This window comes from Anomaloglossus baeobatrachus, chromosome 3, assembly GCF_048569485.1.
Source record: "Anomaloglossus baeobatrachus isolate aAnoBae1 chromosome 3, aAnoBae1.hap1, whole genome shotgun sequence".
NCBI classification, from domain to species: domain Eukaryota; kingdom Metazoa; phylum Chordata; class Amphibia; order Anura; family Aromobatidae; genus Anomaloglossus; species Anomaloglossus baeobatrachus.
The window spans coordinates 64307394-64323815 of NC_134355.1; the positions used below are offsets into that span (position 1 = coordinate 64307394).

At 44.8% G+C, this 16422-nt stretch overlaps 1 protein-coding gene across 2 annotated transcripts in view; it reads right to left on the reverse strand.

The window, feature by feature from the left end:
• Nucleotides 1–9968, reverse strand: part of LOC142296035 (follicle-stimulating hormone receptor-like) — a 270857-nt gene extending 260889 nt beyond the window's left edge. For both annotated transcript variants that reach the window (XM_075339219.1, XM_075339218.1), the window contains exon 1: nt 9799–9968. In XM_075339219.1, coding sequence (XP_075195334.1) covers nt 9799–9938 — 140 coding nt within the window. In that variant the 5' untranslated portion in view covers nt 9939–9968. The remainder of the gene's footprint in view (nt 1–9798) is intronic.
• Between the last annotated feature and the right edge of the window lie 6454 nt (nt 9969–16422).

The following is a 16422-nucleotide window of genomic DNA, read 5'->3' on the forward strand; positions in this document are numbered from 1 at the left end:
ACCTCCTGATTCCAGACTCGACAAAGGTCTCCCTAAAGTGGGACACACTCATGAAAGCCAGGTAATAAGGACCACTTTCCCCACCAATCGGCATTAGCAAATCCATGCCAAAACATGCTTTTTTGGTGTAGATTTTTATGCTGATCTCCTTGCGAAAACCATTTGGCAATGTAAAATTACTCACTAATCTTGGTGCTTCCGTGATTCCCTTTCCTGGCCCCGTACTGCTAGCTATACCATGATGATGTCTCGTCTCATGTAAAAACTGAAACCAATCACAGGCTGTTACACAGTATCACTAAATCAGGTGAGTAGAGTGTTTTGGTTTTTTTTACTTTGCTTTAATTATATCACTTGGAAATTTTGCTTTTTATTCAAGGTAATCAAAATCAAAATCCACAATAACTGGTGTTTGCGTTTAGGCTTACCAAATTAAGTCACTGGGGAATTCCCAACAAATCCTTGACTAATCTGAAAATAGAATTTACATACTTTGGATTAAATATTGTTTTTACACAGGTGATTTTCTGTGTAAAATTTTTTCAAGACACGTACATGAGATTTGTTCAAATTTCATCTACTTTATGTTATTTTATTATTTTGGATTTTTCACTGGAAATATCTTGGTTGAAAATCTGTAAGCACAGTATCTTCAAGGGGAAGTCTGCAGGAAAAGATCAGAACTAAATTAATTGTGTGGATCTTGTTGGCTATTTCTTTCTGGACTTTGCATTAGGCGCGAGTCTCGCATCGGATCACCCAGTGTGGTCGCGCACTCTCCAGACACAAGCGTCTTAGCTGCATAGAAATATATGCAGCCATCCCGCTCCTGTCAAGAGAGTATGCGGCCGTGCCGGGTGATCCGATGCGAGACTCGCACAAGTCATAAGCAAGTGTGACTCCAGCCTTTAATCAAGAACAGTCACTTCTTCCTCTGTTCCAAGAAGTGTTTCTATACGGATCGTAGTACATCTCGACTCCCTGTGGCTGATAGCTCTGTGTGACCATTGCAGTCTCTGACTGAGGATGCAATCACATTGACATGGAAACATTCTTAGGCTATGTGCGCACTTTGCATTTTTTTCTGCGTTTTGGCTGCGTTTACAACTGCACTGTGTCATTGACAAAATGCATGCGTTCTGATTCCCCAGCAAAGTCTATGAGAATCATGCAAAATCTGTGCGCACGATGCTTTTTGAAACGCAGCGTTTTGATTGTCAAAAGTTTGACAATTTTGTCGTGTGCCGCGGCTTGATTTGCGGTCACACGTGAAGGACTCACCTGTGATCGCAAATCCCCTGAGTGACTGCAGTGAGCCAGGCGATGAGCTGTGCTTTCACTCAGGTTACTCGCGGCCACAGCTACAGTCCTCCACCTGAGAGCGGTGGCCACGAGTAACCACAGTGACAGCACAGCTGATTGCGCTACTCACTTCAGTTGCTGCATGGTGCTGATAGGAGCGGCGGTGTTCTACTGCCTCTCCTGTCAGCTTCCGATGTAGCCGCGCGATCACAATGAAGTCGGGTGAAGTTCATCCGAGTTCATTCTGATCGTGCAGCACTGTCTCGCAGCCAACCATGCTCTTTTTGACAGTGCGGTCCCACTCGGCTCTGCTGCAAGTCTATGGGGATGCAGCAGAGCCGAGTGGGACTGTACTGTGAAAAATGTGCGTTCTGGATGCTTTTCCCACTCTGTCTATGGCAGAGAAAGCATCCAGAACGCATGAATGCTCCAGGAATGTGCGCACGTTGCGTTTTGCCGAATGCATATCAAAACGCAGCTTTTTTGGCTGCGTTCTGAGATGCACAGGCAGTGACTTACATGCTGCGGAATTGAACGCAAAGTGTGGACACAGCCTTAGGAAAAGAGAACTAGGTAGCAGTATTATTGTTTTTCCTTTTTTTTACTTACTTTTTTTTATTTTAGAGCTGCAGATTTTGCTGAAGGCCAACTGGTTCTCCACAGCAAAATGTGAAAAAATTAGATTTATTACAGAATTTTACTTTTGCATTGAACTCAATAAAACCACTCTTTTGCTTTGCAGAATTTGTATGCTGAAGATAAAATAATCAACACTGTGTGTCAAGCTCTGTGTAGAGTGCTAGAGAGCGGTAGTCGTGGATGAGTTTTACCTGCAGGTTCACCCCCTGGCACACTACCGATAAAGTAGTGTCCCCAATAATTATGTGCGATGAGTGGCACTCACTTGCTCACTGATGTCTTCAGTGGAGATGAGCGAACTTGAGGTTCGAGGTTCGGGGATCGGGTTCGGAAATCAACTACCAAAAGAACAAATTTCAGGTTCGAAGTTTGAGTGAGTTACGAGTGCAAACCACTGAATCAAGCAGCACTGTGCTTAGGTATGAGTGATACTCAGCCCTGTGCGAGCCATGTGTTGTTATTGAACAGCTTGCACTGAGAGTAAAATGAGCATGATCAAATATAGTGTGTACACACATAGAAAAAAAATTGAAAAATCTCACCCTCCCTCTGCAGAAGTGTTCTGCTTGTGGCTGGCAGCATGTGGGCGGAGACCCAAACTACCCAATTACTGACTTCCACTGAGGTTTAAGGTACCGTCACACATAACGAGATCGCTAGCGAGATCGCTGCTGAGTCACGGTTTCTCTAGTCGTTGCAGAATGGTCCAGGCCATTTTCTTCAAAGGCGATGGTCTGCCAGGCAGGACACATCGCTTTGTTTGACACTGTGTGACAGGGTCACAGTGACTGCTGAGATCGTTATACAGGTTGCTACTGCGACCTGTATTGTTCCTGCATCGTTGGTAAAGTCTGACTGTGTGACATCTCACCAGTGACCTCCCAGCGACTTACCAGCGATTCCTATCAGGTCGCATCATTTTCGGGATCGCTGGTAAGTCGTTGTGTGTGACTGGGCCTTTAGTTGAAGTCAAGGTCACAAACCGAACCTTATCTAAGGTTCGAATGTCTCTGACAAACCAAACCTCCAAAGGTTCACTCATCTCTAGTCTTCAGTTTCCCCTTAGAGAACTGGTCCGACTCCATATTGCACAGGATGTAGTCTCTTCACTAGCACTACCCAACCTTCACTCTCTCTGTCTTGGGCTCCTTGACTCTTCCTCCCTTAAGGGGGTTTTTGGGTGCCCTCTTAACATCAGCCCTGAGCCTTATGCTCCATATGTCCAGAGGTTTTCACATCTGGGAGTTTGGGAGTCCTGCCTGACTTTAACTGGACACACTTGGCCACAATAAACTTTCTCTCTTGCCCTATCTCCAACTGATTCTAAGATGGAGTCTCTCCTCTACCCACAAGAACTGGCTCCACACCTGTGGCTAATCCCACTGCTTAACTTTTTCCTATACCACCATCAACGGTTTTCTTCAAGCACCATCTACACCAGCCCCTATTATGGCAACATCTTCCCTTTTACAATATAATTTACAGTTTTACATTACTCCATGCATTATAACGTCACTACTATCACTCTACACATCAATATATACATTAATATGCTTGTGGCTTTAAAGGTAGGATTCTGGCCACCTCCTCACATCTGCACATAAAATTTCAACTATGTTGAAATGAGTTGATGAGACTGCTAGGTTTTAAATCTCATTGCTGCTATTAAAACAGACTGCAACCAAAAGTCTGGATGGAGAATCTGCTGCAATTTTATTATGTGTGAACACAGCCTGATGCACAAGAAAGGTTTGAAATTCCTTCAAGATGGTATTTTATAATTCATAAACAATGATAATCCAGCAACTTGTTTTCCATGCGGATCAAATATTTTATTTTTAAGATTCTAGCCATTCTTTAATGTTGCTTTCATTCTTTCCACATTTCCTGTGCAGTACTATAGTGAATATACTGCAGTGGCCCCAACCTTTCTGACCTTGAGAGATACAGCCATCTCTGAGAGAGGGTCGCAAGTCACATCCAGCTCCCGCCTTCCTCACATTAGGGACACCAAGAGCATTCCCACCACACCGTCTCATCCAGATGGTAGCATCCCCCTCCACTCTCCGATTTACCATACTTAAATTATCTCTAAACCCCCAAGGCCAGTATTTGGGCAACCAGATTTGCTCTCCTGTGAGAGGCTACTCACATAATTCACCATCTGGAGAGCTTAGTTGTTTGCTAGACCCGGTGGCAATGTAACAAGCTGGCAGGCAGCTGCAAACCACACAACATGGACTAACGAGCCATATATAGTTTCCGAACAACAGTTTGGGGACCCTTGATACACTGTATTTAAGTATCATACCTTCCACATACATCCAGATATTTCTACCATACTATCATTTCTAGTCTACTATCAAACAACGTAGGACTGTTGAAGTCAGACGGTGCTGAAGTTCAAAAACATAATTACGAGGTCTTTGACCGTACACAAGGAACTTTAAAAGGAGACCTCATGGTCCTCCATCTGCTGTTTGTTTCAGAACCATGAGAATCAGAGCAAAGACAGAAAAAAATAGTTCCCAAACATGGCATTTGGATAGGACTATTTGCAGCAAATTGTTAACTGGCAAACTCTTGAGGTACTTAAATGAGCATCAGATCTGCCTTGTAAGCTGCTCAGGCTGCATGGAGACTTTCTAAAATGTTATTGGGTGACTTTAACCACTCAAACTACAGCTGTAGTCCAATACAATGAGTTATATGCAGTCTTGTGAACTGCAGATGTCACTTAACAGTTAAAATCAATGAGTAGCTCTAGAAATCATCCCTCTGTACTACAGCAAGAAGCAGGCTGACAGTGAGGGAATACATGCAGCTGACCCGCTCCTGTCGGGAGATTGTGCGCTGTGATGCCATGCGACACTCGCACAGTGACAGTCAAAGTTCAGTTAACAGGGCCTTCAATGATGTCATAGTCATGTGACCAGTCTGTAAGCCAATGTCTGTACAATATTCACACCAGACTGGTCACATGGCTATGACGTCATGGAAGGTCCTTTAGGCAGCGGTGCTTACCAGGGGGCACAGCAATGATCGGAAGCAGAAGCATCTGGGAGACAGAGTCTGCAGGACGCGTTACGGGACCTGTAAGTATGATCATAATGTTTTTTAATAATGTGCTTTTTTTTGCAGCCCCTGGACCCAAACTGGACCCGAACTGTAACACGAGCTTCCCTGGAAAGCTCGTGTTCGGGAACGTGTACATGATCACTATGTGATCGTTATGATCCCTGAGCTTTACAGTTCGGGATCGCCCATCACTACTCTGTAGCCCTGGCCTGAGGATTGAACCTTAGGCCATGAGTGCCCTACATGCAATACCTTCGAGCCCACTAGTGCAGCAACACGTATCACTCTATCTACCACTCTGCCACATGCATTTACATTCCCACTCAGTGGAACTACAACATATGACCATACTCAAGTCTACTACTTATATACTCTACAGCCTGTGCTGAATATCAATCTAGGATGTCACATATACATTGTGATTGTGAATCTTCTCTAGGATCCAAAGAACCTATGCCAAGAGACAAAGAAGTGGTCAGATCCCAAAAATACTCACATCAAAAAGGGTCTGTTTACAGCAAGAAGCAACACTGAGAACTGCTGAATGACCTGAAGGAACATATTAAGGGAATGCATTTATAAAGTATGTGCACCAGTGCAGCAACAAATGCCACTCCCCACTACGAAAATCATACCACGTGAATATATATTCCCACTGCAGGATGTCTAACCCTAGGTCTATCACACACTGGATAAAACTGGAAGTACGGCACTCCTGGAGTTATGACTGGTGCTCGGCTACGGTCCAACCCCGTAATACAAACTTCAAAGAATCCGGCACTCAAATGTATTACAATGAAACAAATGATCCCTTTAATAGGTTGCACCATGGGTAGCGTACAAATTAAATTGACGCTTCCGTCTCTCTGACCTTTCTCAAAAATACACTGTCAGTAGTGTTTATGATGGACGACCTGTAAGGCCGTGAGAGGTGCACCATATGGGGATCGCTGCTGTGCTGATGAGGATATTGGAATGCCTGGGTATTGCGCTAGATCACTGTAGTATATAGCATCATGCACAGGCACTAGTGAGTGTATTTTTGAGAAAAGTCAGTGAGACTGAAACATCAATTTAATTTGTACACTACCCATGGTGCAATCAATTAAAGGGATCTATTGTTTCATTTTCATACATCTGAGTGCCGGATTCTTTGAATTTTCTACTGCACACTATACACACCATGTGCCGATCATCACTTTCGTGCTAGTTGGGTTGTTCACCGATTTATAGTTCTCCCATCGACATTCAGTTTCAGGTTCAACAACTTTCTTCCTTACATACATTTCTAGTACTATCCAGTAATGCATTTGCCCCCAATTGTAGCCCAAAAGCAAAAAAAACCCAAAAACTATTATCACCAAGAAATTTGAAATAACACCCATATACAGTAGCACCTAAAAATATTGTAACTGTCCAAGAAACTGCAGAACCTAGACCAGGAGACAGACAGTGGTGGTGTAGTCAGACAGGTGAATGCTAGAGGTGACCGTTATTAGATAGGTCAAACATATGTTGGGCCTCAAGCGACATATTATCTGCATAAGACTATTAGAGAAGGTAGAATAAGTGAGTGCACTCTCTGTGTGAGGAAGGATGAGTGTGGGCGAAATAACATTTATGGATGGTGGTTAGCTTCTGTGAAATAGCTTTAGTATCTGCCGAATGTTGACACCTAAAACCTCTGAGGGTAGTTACGAGGTGGTTTTTGATAAAGTATTCTATCCACCTTGATTTCACTTATGGGGACAGGAATTGACTACTTTTCCATAGCACCATAAGCATTAATTTTTTACAGTTTGATTTTATGAATGTACTGTCATATCCTACGGAGTCAGTTTAGCTCTGGATGCCGCTATACTGTGTTTTTATTTCGTCCAGCTATAGGACAGTTTGTGCATCACGGATGTCCTACAGATAGACAGTACCAGGACAATGTACAACAACACCTGACAGAAGAGGAGCTGAGAGGGTTAAATATATTGGTGGGGTAGTCCAAACGTCCTGTACTCAAAGGTCTCAGTCTCTGCTTTTTAGCTGGACAAGCAGCTGACCTACGATGCTGAAACAGGAGGCCACTATAGGGATGGAAGCCCTAAATATTTGGCAAGCATGTCCCCTACTGATGCCAGTAAGGATCACCGTGTAATAATAATAAATCCACCAATGTTGATATATCAACAGCACATCCGATTTTACGGTCAAGATGCTAAGACAATTACATTAATTATTACACAGGAGAAAGTTATATGACTAATTCAGGGAGAACAACACACATGTTGCATAACTCTAGTCAAAAGTCACATTTATGCCAAGAAGCCTTTGACTTTACTAATATTTGAAGAAATGGATAAACCATTTCCCTCTCCCCTCCTGTCACTCACAAAGTATTACAACCTGCTTTGGGTATTTGAAGCCAGCACATAAAATACAGAGGATTTCAGAAATCCCATGAAAAAAGCTCCGCGTGCCAGCCAGTTTTCCATTTTGATGTCCTATGATGTTGTGTTGTTAATAGTCTTAAAGTGCTTTGCATATATTTTTTGCAAATAAAAGGATTAGCATTTTCTCAGCGTAAGTACACCGAATATTTCATCAGTGTGTTTACTCCTAATTCTGTGCTTACTGAATTTCTGCGCGGCCGCCCCTGCTGACTCTCTGCTTTCACTCGCCTTTTTGTATCATTTATTTATAAGTCATTTTCTCCTAAGTTTATGCAATTTTAAACAGATTCATCTAATACAATGAATATCTGATATAGAACCTACTGTTCACCATAAAGGCCCCGTCACACGCAGAGATAAATCTTTGTCAGATCTGTCGTTGCAGTGAAATCATTGACATATTGTTCCATTTGTACACGGCCACAAACCTGGCACTGATTGTCCACAATTTCAGTGCAACCACAGATCTGCCGCAGATTTATCTCTGTGTGTGACGGGGCCTTAATCCTCTACATATAAAGGTATGAGAACTTCTACATCTACTGTCACCACTACTACTAATAGTAACAATAATATTTGTAATAATCCTCTAGATATAAAGGTATGAGAACTTCTACTTCTACTGCTACCACTACTACTACTACTACAAATATTAACAATATTATTTATTATAATAATAATAATAATAATAATAAAAAAAATCCTTTAGCCATAGAGGTATGAGAACTTCTACATCTACTGTCACCACTACTACTAATAGTAACAATAATATTTATATTAATCCTCTAGATATAAAGGTATGAGAACTTCTACTTCTGCTACTACCACTACTACTACTACTATTAACAATATTATTATTAATAATAATAATAATAATAATCAAAATCCTCTAGCTATAGAGGTATGAGAACTTCTACTGTCTCCACTACTACTAATAGTAACAATAATATTTATATTAATAATCAAATCCTCTAGATATAAAGGTATGGGAACTTCTACTGTCATCTGTCATCACTACTACTAATAGTAACAATAATATGTATTTTAATCCTCTAGATCTAAAAGTATGGGAACTTCTACTTTTACTGCAGCTACTACTACTACTACTACTACTACTACTACTACTACTAATAATAATAATAATAATAATAATAATCAAAATCATCTAGATATAAAGGTGTGAGAACTTCTACTTCTACTGTCACCACTACTACTAATAGTAACAATAATATTTATATTAATCCTCTAGATATAAAGGTTTGAGAACTTCTACTGCTACCACCACTGCTACTAATACTATTAATATGAACAATAATATTTTTATTAATAATCAAAATACTCTAGATATAAAGGTATGAGAACTTCTACTGTCACCTCTACTACTAATAGTAACAATAATATTTATATTAATCCTCTAGCTATAAAGGTATGATAATGTCTACTTCTATTGCTACCATTACTATTAATACTACTAATATTAATACAATAATAATAATAATAATATTAATAATAATCAAAATCCTCTAGATATAAAGGTATGAGAATTTCTTCTGCTGCTATCCCCATTACTACTAATATTAACAATAATATTTATAATAATCCTCTAGATATAAAGGTATGAGAACTTCTGTCACTACTGCTAATACTACTAATATTAACAATAATATTTACAATAATCCTCTAGATATAAAGGTATGAGAACTTCTGCCACTACTGCTAATACTACTAATATTAACAATAATATTTATAATAATCCTCTAGATATAAAGGTGTGAGAACGTCTTCTGCTATCACCATTACTACTAATATTAACAATAATATTTCTAATAATCCTCTAGATATAAAGGTATGAGAACTTCTGCCACTACTGCTAATACTACTAATATTAACAATAATATTTCTAATAATCCTCTAGATATAAAGGTGTGAGAACATCTTCTGCTATCACCATTACTACTAATATTAACAATAATATTTCTAATAATCCTCTAGATATAAAGGTATGAGAACTTCTGCCACTACTGCTAATACTACTAATATTAACAATAATATTTATTAATAGTAATTAATTTAGTAGAATAATGCCATAATCATGCAACATCAGTGCTAAAACACAATGAATATTCTAGTTATGCTTTTTCGGACACAGCACTACTATGCATTAGTATAAGTTTTACATTGGACTTCGTACTATATTACCGTAATACACCTAATATACCAACCCCAAAGAGTTAAAAAACGATGCATTTCTATAAACAGATATAATGAGACTGAAGATACGCCATAAATATGTATATTATCAGACTGACTCTTGGAGGGAAGTTTTTGCACTTACACTTCTGAAGCATTTTTGGGAATATCCTGGGGGACATGCTCCACATTTCTTCCCTGACAGCTATAAATGCTTTTAGAATAGTGACATCCACAGGAGGGGTATATGAGAACCAGTGCATACATGTAACTCAGGAGCCTCATAACTGCATGGAGTACAGGACGCCTCGGCTGCTTTTCCCATTCAGTGAGAGATCCCTATGTCCTGTAACAACAGATGACTTAAGTCCGCCTTCAGACTGAGCCAAGCCCAGAAGTGCTGAGAAAATAATCCATCTTGTACAATACTATTTAGCAACTGAAGTCTCGGTGGCAATTATGTGACAGTTTTATTAAAAATAAATAAATAAAAACAATATTCTAGTTTTCCAATGACCTTGAAACAACTTGAAGAGATTAAGCACATAGTTTAGCCCATGGATTTTGAGTAGAACATAGAATTCTTTTTTCTTACTTTTTTTTAATTCCCAAAGTTTTTTTTATCCAGTGTCAGATGTTCTTATATTTCCTAGGAGTTTATGTCGCGGGCGGAGGAGGGGACGCTGCGCTCTCCCACTGCTCGGGTCCGGCTGCTGCTGCTCGGTGGTGGCTCGAGCGGTGGGCCGGATCCCGGGGACTCGAGCGGCGTTCCTCACCCGTGAGTGAAAAGGGGAATGGTTTTGGGGATTTATTGTCCGTGACACCACCCACGGTTGTGGTGGGATTGGTGACACCACCGCTTCTCTGGATGGGGATCCCGTGAGCGATGACAGGGAGCAGCCTGGATGTTGGTTCTCCCCTCCGTGGGTAGGGGGTTGGTTGTCCCGGGGCCCGGTGCGGGGTAGGGATGGATGGCAGGCGGGTTACGGGGCCTGGCGAGGTGCAGGGTCGCGGGGGCAGCGCTGTGCCGCACGGCACAGTGGTACTCACTCAGCCAATGATGTACACAAAGTCTCCGGTAAAACAAACGGCTGGATGGACGGGTCCCACAGATGGCTGCGGTGTTTTCCCCTGACCCCAGGTTGGTAATGTAAGTCCTTTCCGGCACCTTCCGTACACTCCTCCTGCGCTCCGGTTTCCAGCTGGCTCCCCGGTTCGGTACCGGTGGGCCAACGCCCAGACCCGGCTACCTATGGTTCCACCAGACTGTCTTCCCAGCTCTCGAAGACGGCCACTGCCGTCTGCCTGACTGCTGCACGAGGGACCTAGGCTCCAACCTAGGCCACAGTCTGCGTCTGCCTCTCTGCAGACATCCTCGCTCTTCCTCTGCCTGGACTTGTCTGGACTTGTTTCCTGCCTCAGGCCAGCTAAACTCCTCGGTGGGCATGCCCATCTGCCTGACTCCGCCCACCTGGTGTGTCTGTCTGAACCCGAGGAAGAAATCAGGTCTCACTGGGGAGGACTGCTGTGAACTGCTGGGGGTGGGGGGGGGGGGGTGTGTGTTGTTACCTGTGGCCCCTGGCTTGTCCAAGGCGCCACATTCCCCCTTAGTAAAATGCAGACCGTCCGCGGGCTGCCCGTCCATCACCGGTTTTATTTTTCACGAACTGAGAAAGAATAAAACATTTTTTTAAACATTTTCACACATGCATTTTTTCATAAAACTTCCCTTACGGGAGGCATAACACTTCAACCATTGCAACAGCAATAAAACACTTTTAATAACGGCAACGGAACGGGTCCTTCAGTCACCCACCCAAACAACCTGGCCCTGATGCTGCCCCTAAGAAATGGGAGGGAGGGGTATATTGTTATAAGGGTAGTGTATCCTGACTTGGGTGCTGCCCTTGTAAGGGCGGAAGCTATTACATGGGCACGACAGGGGTAGTGTATTTGGTATTGTCCCCCCCTGTCTTTATGTCGTCTGGCTCAGCTTTCTTCCGCCTTGGACATTCCAGTGGTATCTGATCTCCTCAGGAGAAGAACTGGGTGAGATCGTTCTCTTTTTTCACTATATTATGCACTGCACTTTAATCTATTATGGTTTTACACTGTGTTTATTAAAAGTTATATTTTAATCCTTGCTATATAAATATTGTATTTAGGATATTGGGCTGTATCTTGTTGCCGCAAGGCAGATTTGCTTCCCTAAGAAATGGGCAGCACCCCTTGACCCCAGTCCAGAACCAGGCTGCCCAGATTTGTTAACGGGATGGGTACTTCGCTGCCGTTGTGGCCAGGTGGACTGCCGGAGCCGTCGTCATCTCCGTCGCGGCCGGGCGGACTGCCGGGGCCGTCGTCATCGGCGGTACGGCTGGGATGGAAGCCGGGACCGGTGGCAGGGTGGTGACAAAGATAAGGCCTGGGAACCCCAGGTCTGGGCCCTCCCTCGCAGACGCTGCGAGCTCTGCTACCGATGACAGCGGTAACGGGTCTGTCGGGGCATTGGCTGCGGGCACGGGCACTGAGGTTTCAGCGGTGCCGGACGGACGGGACATCTCGTGCAGCGGTGCTCCAGGAACCAAATACTTGCAGAGTCCTGGCGTCCCTGCTTCCACAGCCGCGGTTCACATGCGGCTAGACGACATCCGTCCCCCTTAGTCTTTTTCCGGCTCCTCCTCTACAGGAGCGGGGTTTCGGCTTTCGCGCCTCCACTGCTCGAGGAGACGCTCGAGCAGGGATTTTTTGCGCCCAAAATGGCGGCTTCTCCAATTTTTCGGCCGGACACCTCCGGCGGTCACAAGGCGCACCTCTACCAGATGGCAGAGCAGTAAGATCCTGTTCGTGACGCCAAGTTGTCGCGGGCGGAGGAGGGGACGCTGCGCTCTCCCACTGCTCGGGTCCGGCTGCTGCTGCTCGGTGGTGGCTCGAGCGGTGGGCCGGATCCCGGGGACTTGAGCGGCGTTCCTCGCCCGTGAGTGAAAAGGGGAATGGTTTTGGGGATTTATTGTCCGTGACACCACCCACGGTTGTGGTGAGATTGGTGACACCACCGCTGCTCTGGACGGGGATCCTGGGAGCGATGACAGGGAGCAGCCTGGATGTTGGTTCTCCCCTCCGTGGGTAGGGGGTTGGTTGTCCCGTGGCCCGGTGTGGGGTAGGGATGGATGGCAGGCGGGTTACGGGGCCTGGCGAGGTGCAGGGTCGCGGGGGCAGTGCTGTGCCGCACGGCACGGTGGTACTCACTCAGCCAATGATTTACACAACGTCTCCGGTAAAACAAACGGCTGGATGGACGGGTCCCACAGATGGCTGCAGTGTTTTCCCCTGACCCCAGGTTGGTAATGTAAGGGGTACTTTGTACGCTGCGACATCTCAGGCCGATGCTGCGATGCCGAGCGCGATAGTACCCGCCCTCGTTGCAGCAGCGATTTCCTTGTGATAGCTGCCGTAGCGAACATTATCGCTACGGCAGCTTCACATGGACTCACCTGTCCTGCGACCGTCGCTCTGGCCAGCGACCCGCCTCCTTGTTAAGGGGGCGGGTCGTGCGGCGTCATAGCGACGTCACACGCCAGGCGGCCAATCGGAGCGGAGGGGCGGAGATGAGTGGGTTGTAAACATCCCGCCCATCTCCTTCCTTCCGCATATCCTACGGAAGCCGCAGTGACGCCGGTAGGAGATGTTCCTCGCTCCTGCGGCTTCACACACAGCGATGTGTGCTGCCGCAGGAGCGAGGAACGATATCGGACTGTCGCGTCAGCGTAATCATGGATTACGCCGACGCTGCACCGATGATACGATTACGACGCTTTTGCGCTCGTTAATCGTATCATCTAGGCTTTACACACTACGATGTCACATGTGATGCCGGAAGTGCGCCATTTTCAATTTGACCCCACCGACATCGCACCTGCGATGTCGTAGTGTGCAAAGCCCGCCTAAGTCCTTTCCGGCACCTTCCGTACACTCCTCCTGCACTCCGGTTTCCAGCTGGCTCCCCGGTTCGGTACCGGTGGGCCGACGCCCAGCCCCGGCTACCTACGGTTCCACCAGACTGTCTTCCCAGCTCTCACAGACGGCCACTGCTGTCTGCCTGACTGCTGCACGAGGGACCTAGGCTCCAACCTAGGCCCCAGTCTGCGTCTGCCTCTCTGCAGACCTCCTCTCTCTTCCTCTGCCTGGGCTTGTCTGGACTTGTTTCCTGCCTCAGGCCAGCTAAACTCCTCGGTGGGCGTGCCCATCTGCCTGACTCCGCCCACCTGGTGTGTCTGTCTGAACCCGAGGAAGAAATCAGGTCTCACTGGGGAGGACTGCTGTGAACTGCTGGGGGTGGGGGTGTGTGTGTGTTGTTACCTGTGGCCCCTGGCTTGTCCAGGGCGCTACATTTATATTACATGGGACCAGTAAAAATACATCATTGTGTACATAAAAAAAAGCTGATGCTCAAAATAAAAAAATAAATCTGTATAATTATTCATCTGTCATGCTGTACAAAGGGCTAGTAAGTCGTAGTACAGCGTATTTCCCACTAGGTGGCAGCAGAGTAGTGAAGGAGAGTCAAAGTTACACTGTAACAGAAATTCAAAATGTTTCTCCAGGAAAGGAGACAAACTCTAGTGTCACCTATTGGAAGCAGCAATCCTAAATGTCAAAATTGGCCTTTTAACAAGCCTTTTCATATGACCTAGGATATATGCCAGATAATAATCCCAATTTGCAGACACGGTGCTTCGTGGTGATTGCCCCTCGTCAGTGTAAAGTGTGGGTATCTGATCTGGCTGTATGAGAAGCTATGTGGGGACCACGAGGGAAGACGATTTTCCTAATGGAAACCTGACAAACCAGTCTGGCTGTCAGTGGTAAGGGGACTTATAAGCGCTGCAATGCCCCTCTGGGAATTATTCAAATTGTCTCTCCAGGAAAGGAGACAAACTCTAGCGCCACCTATTGAAAGCAGCAATCCTAAAAGTCAAAATTGGCCTTTTAACAAGCCTTTTCATATGACCTAGGATATATGCCAGATCAGAATCTTCCAATAGGTGGCGCTAGAGTTTGTCTCCTTTCCTGGAGAGACAATTTGAATAATTCCCAGAGGGGTATTGCAGCTATAAGTCCCCTTACCACTGACAGCCAGACTGGTTTGTCAGGTTTCCATTAGGAGAATAGTCTTCCCTCGTGGTCCCCAGATAGCTTCTCATACAGCCAGATCAGATACCCACACTTTGCACTGACGAGGGGCAATCACCCAGAAACACCGTGTTTGCAAATTGGGATTCTGTCAGAAGCTGGGACATCAGATATACAGGGGAGAAACACAAACAACATTTTAGGAGCGGGAAGTCAGGGATCAGCACAGGCAGACGAACCGGGAAGGGTACAAGTCAGGACATGGTGAGGCAGGACAGATCGGGAATACTCACCAGACCCAGTATACATGCTGTAAGGCAGAAATATCACTGGCACTGAACCATAGGTAGAGAGAATATCATTACTTACAGCAAGATGGAATTGCAGCTGTATATTGCTCAGGCCAAAAAACTACTACTACTCCAGCAGGATACAGCTAAACCCCCACTAGGTGGAGGCATCACAGGTGCAGGGGGAGCCATTCACACTCACTTCCAAATATGGAGGCGGTACTGGCTGGATGGTAAAACTGCACACTAGTGGCTTGCATAGAGCACTGTTCACACTAGCAGACGCACAGTCACAAACCCGCAGCCTATTAGGTGACGCCCATTCTATTAGATCAGGCGGGTTGCCAAGCCGTACCCCCACTGCGCACTACATAGGGACAGAAACTCTAATGGCAAGTCCGAACAAAAAGGGGCCTGGCTGTATCCTGTACAAAAAAATATACAGTTAGGTCCAGAAATATTTGGACAGTGACACAAGTTTTGTTATTTTAGCTGTTTACAAAAACATGTTCAGAAATACAATTATATATATAATATGGGCTGAAAGTGCACACTCCCAGCTGCAATATGAGAGTTTTCACATCCAAATCGGAGAAAGGGTTTAGGAATCATAGCTCTGTAATGCATAGCCTCCTCTTTTTCAAGGGACCAAAAGTAATTGGACAAGGGACTCTAAGGGCTGCAATTAACTCTGAAGGCGTCTCCCTCGTTAACCTGTAATCAATGAAGTAGTTAAAAGGTCTGGGGTTGATTACAGGTCTGTGGTTTTGCATTTGGAAGCTGTTGCTGTGACCAGACAACATGCGCTCAAAGGAACTCTCAATTGAGGTGAAGCAAAACATCCTGAGGCTGAAAAAAAAGAAAAAATCCATCAGAGAGATAGCAGACATGCTTGGACTAGCAAAATCAACAGTCGGGTACATTCTGAGAAAAAAGGAATTGACTGGTGAGCTTGGGAACTCAAAAAGGCCTGGGCGTCCACGGATGACAACAGTGGTGGATGATCGCCGCATACTTTCTTTGGTGAAGAAGAACCCATTCACAACATCAACTGAAGTCCAGAACACTCTCAGTGAAGTAGGTGTATCTGTCTCTAAGTCAACAGTAAAGAGAAGACTCCATGAAAGTAAATACAAAGGGTTCACATCTAGATGCAAACCATTCATCAATTCCAAAAATAGACAGGCCAGAGTTAAATTTGCTGAAAAACACCTCATGAAGCCAGCTCAGTTCTGGAAAAGTATTCTATGGACAGATGAGACAAAGATCAACCTGTACCAGAATGATGGGAAGAAAAAAGTTTGGAGAAGAAAGGGAACGGCACATGATCCAAGGCACACCACATCCTC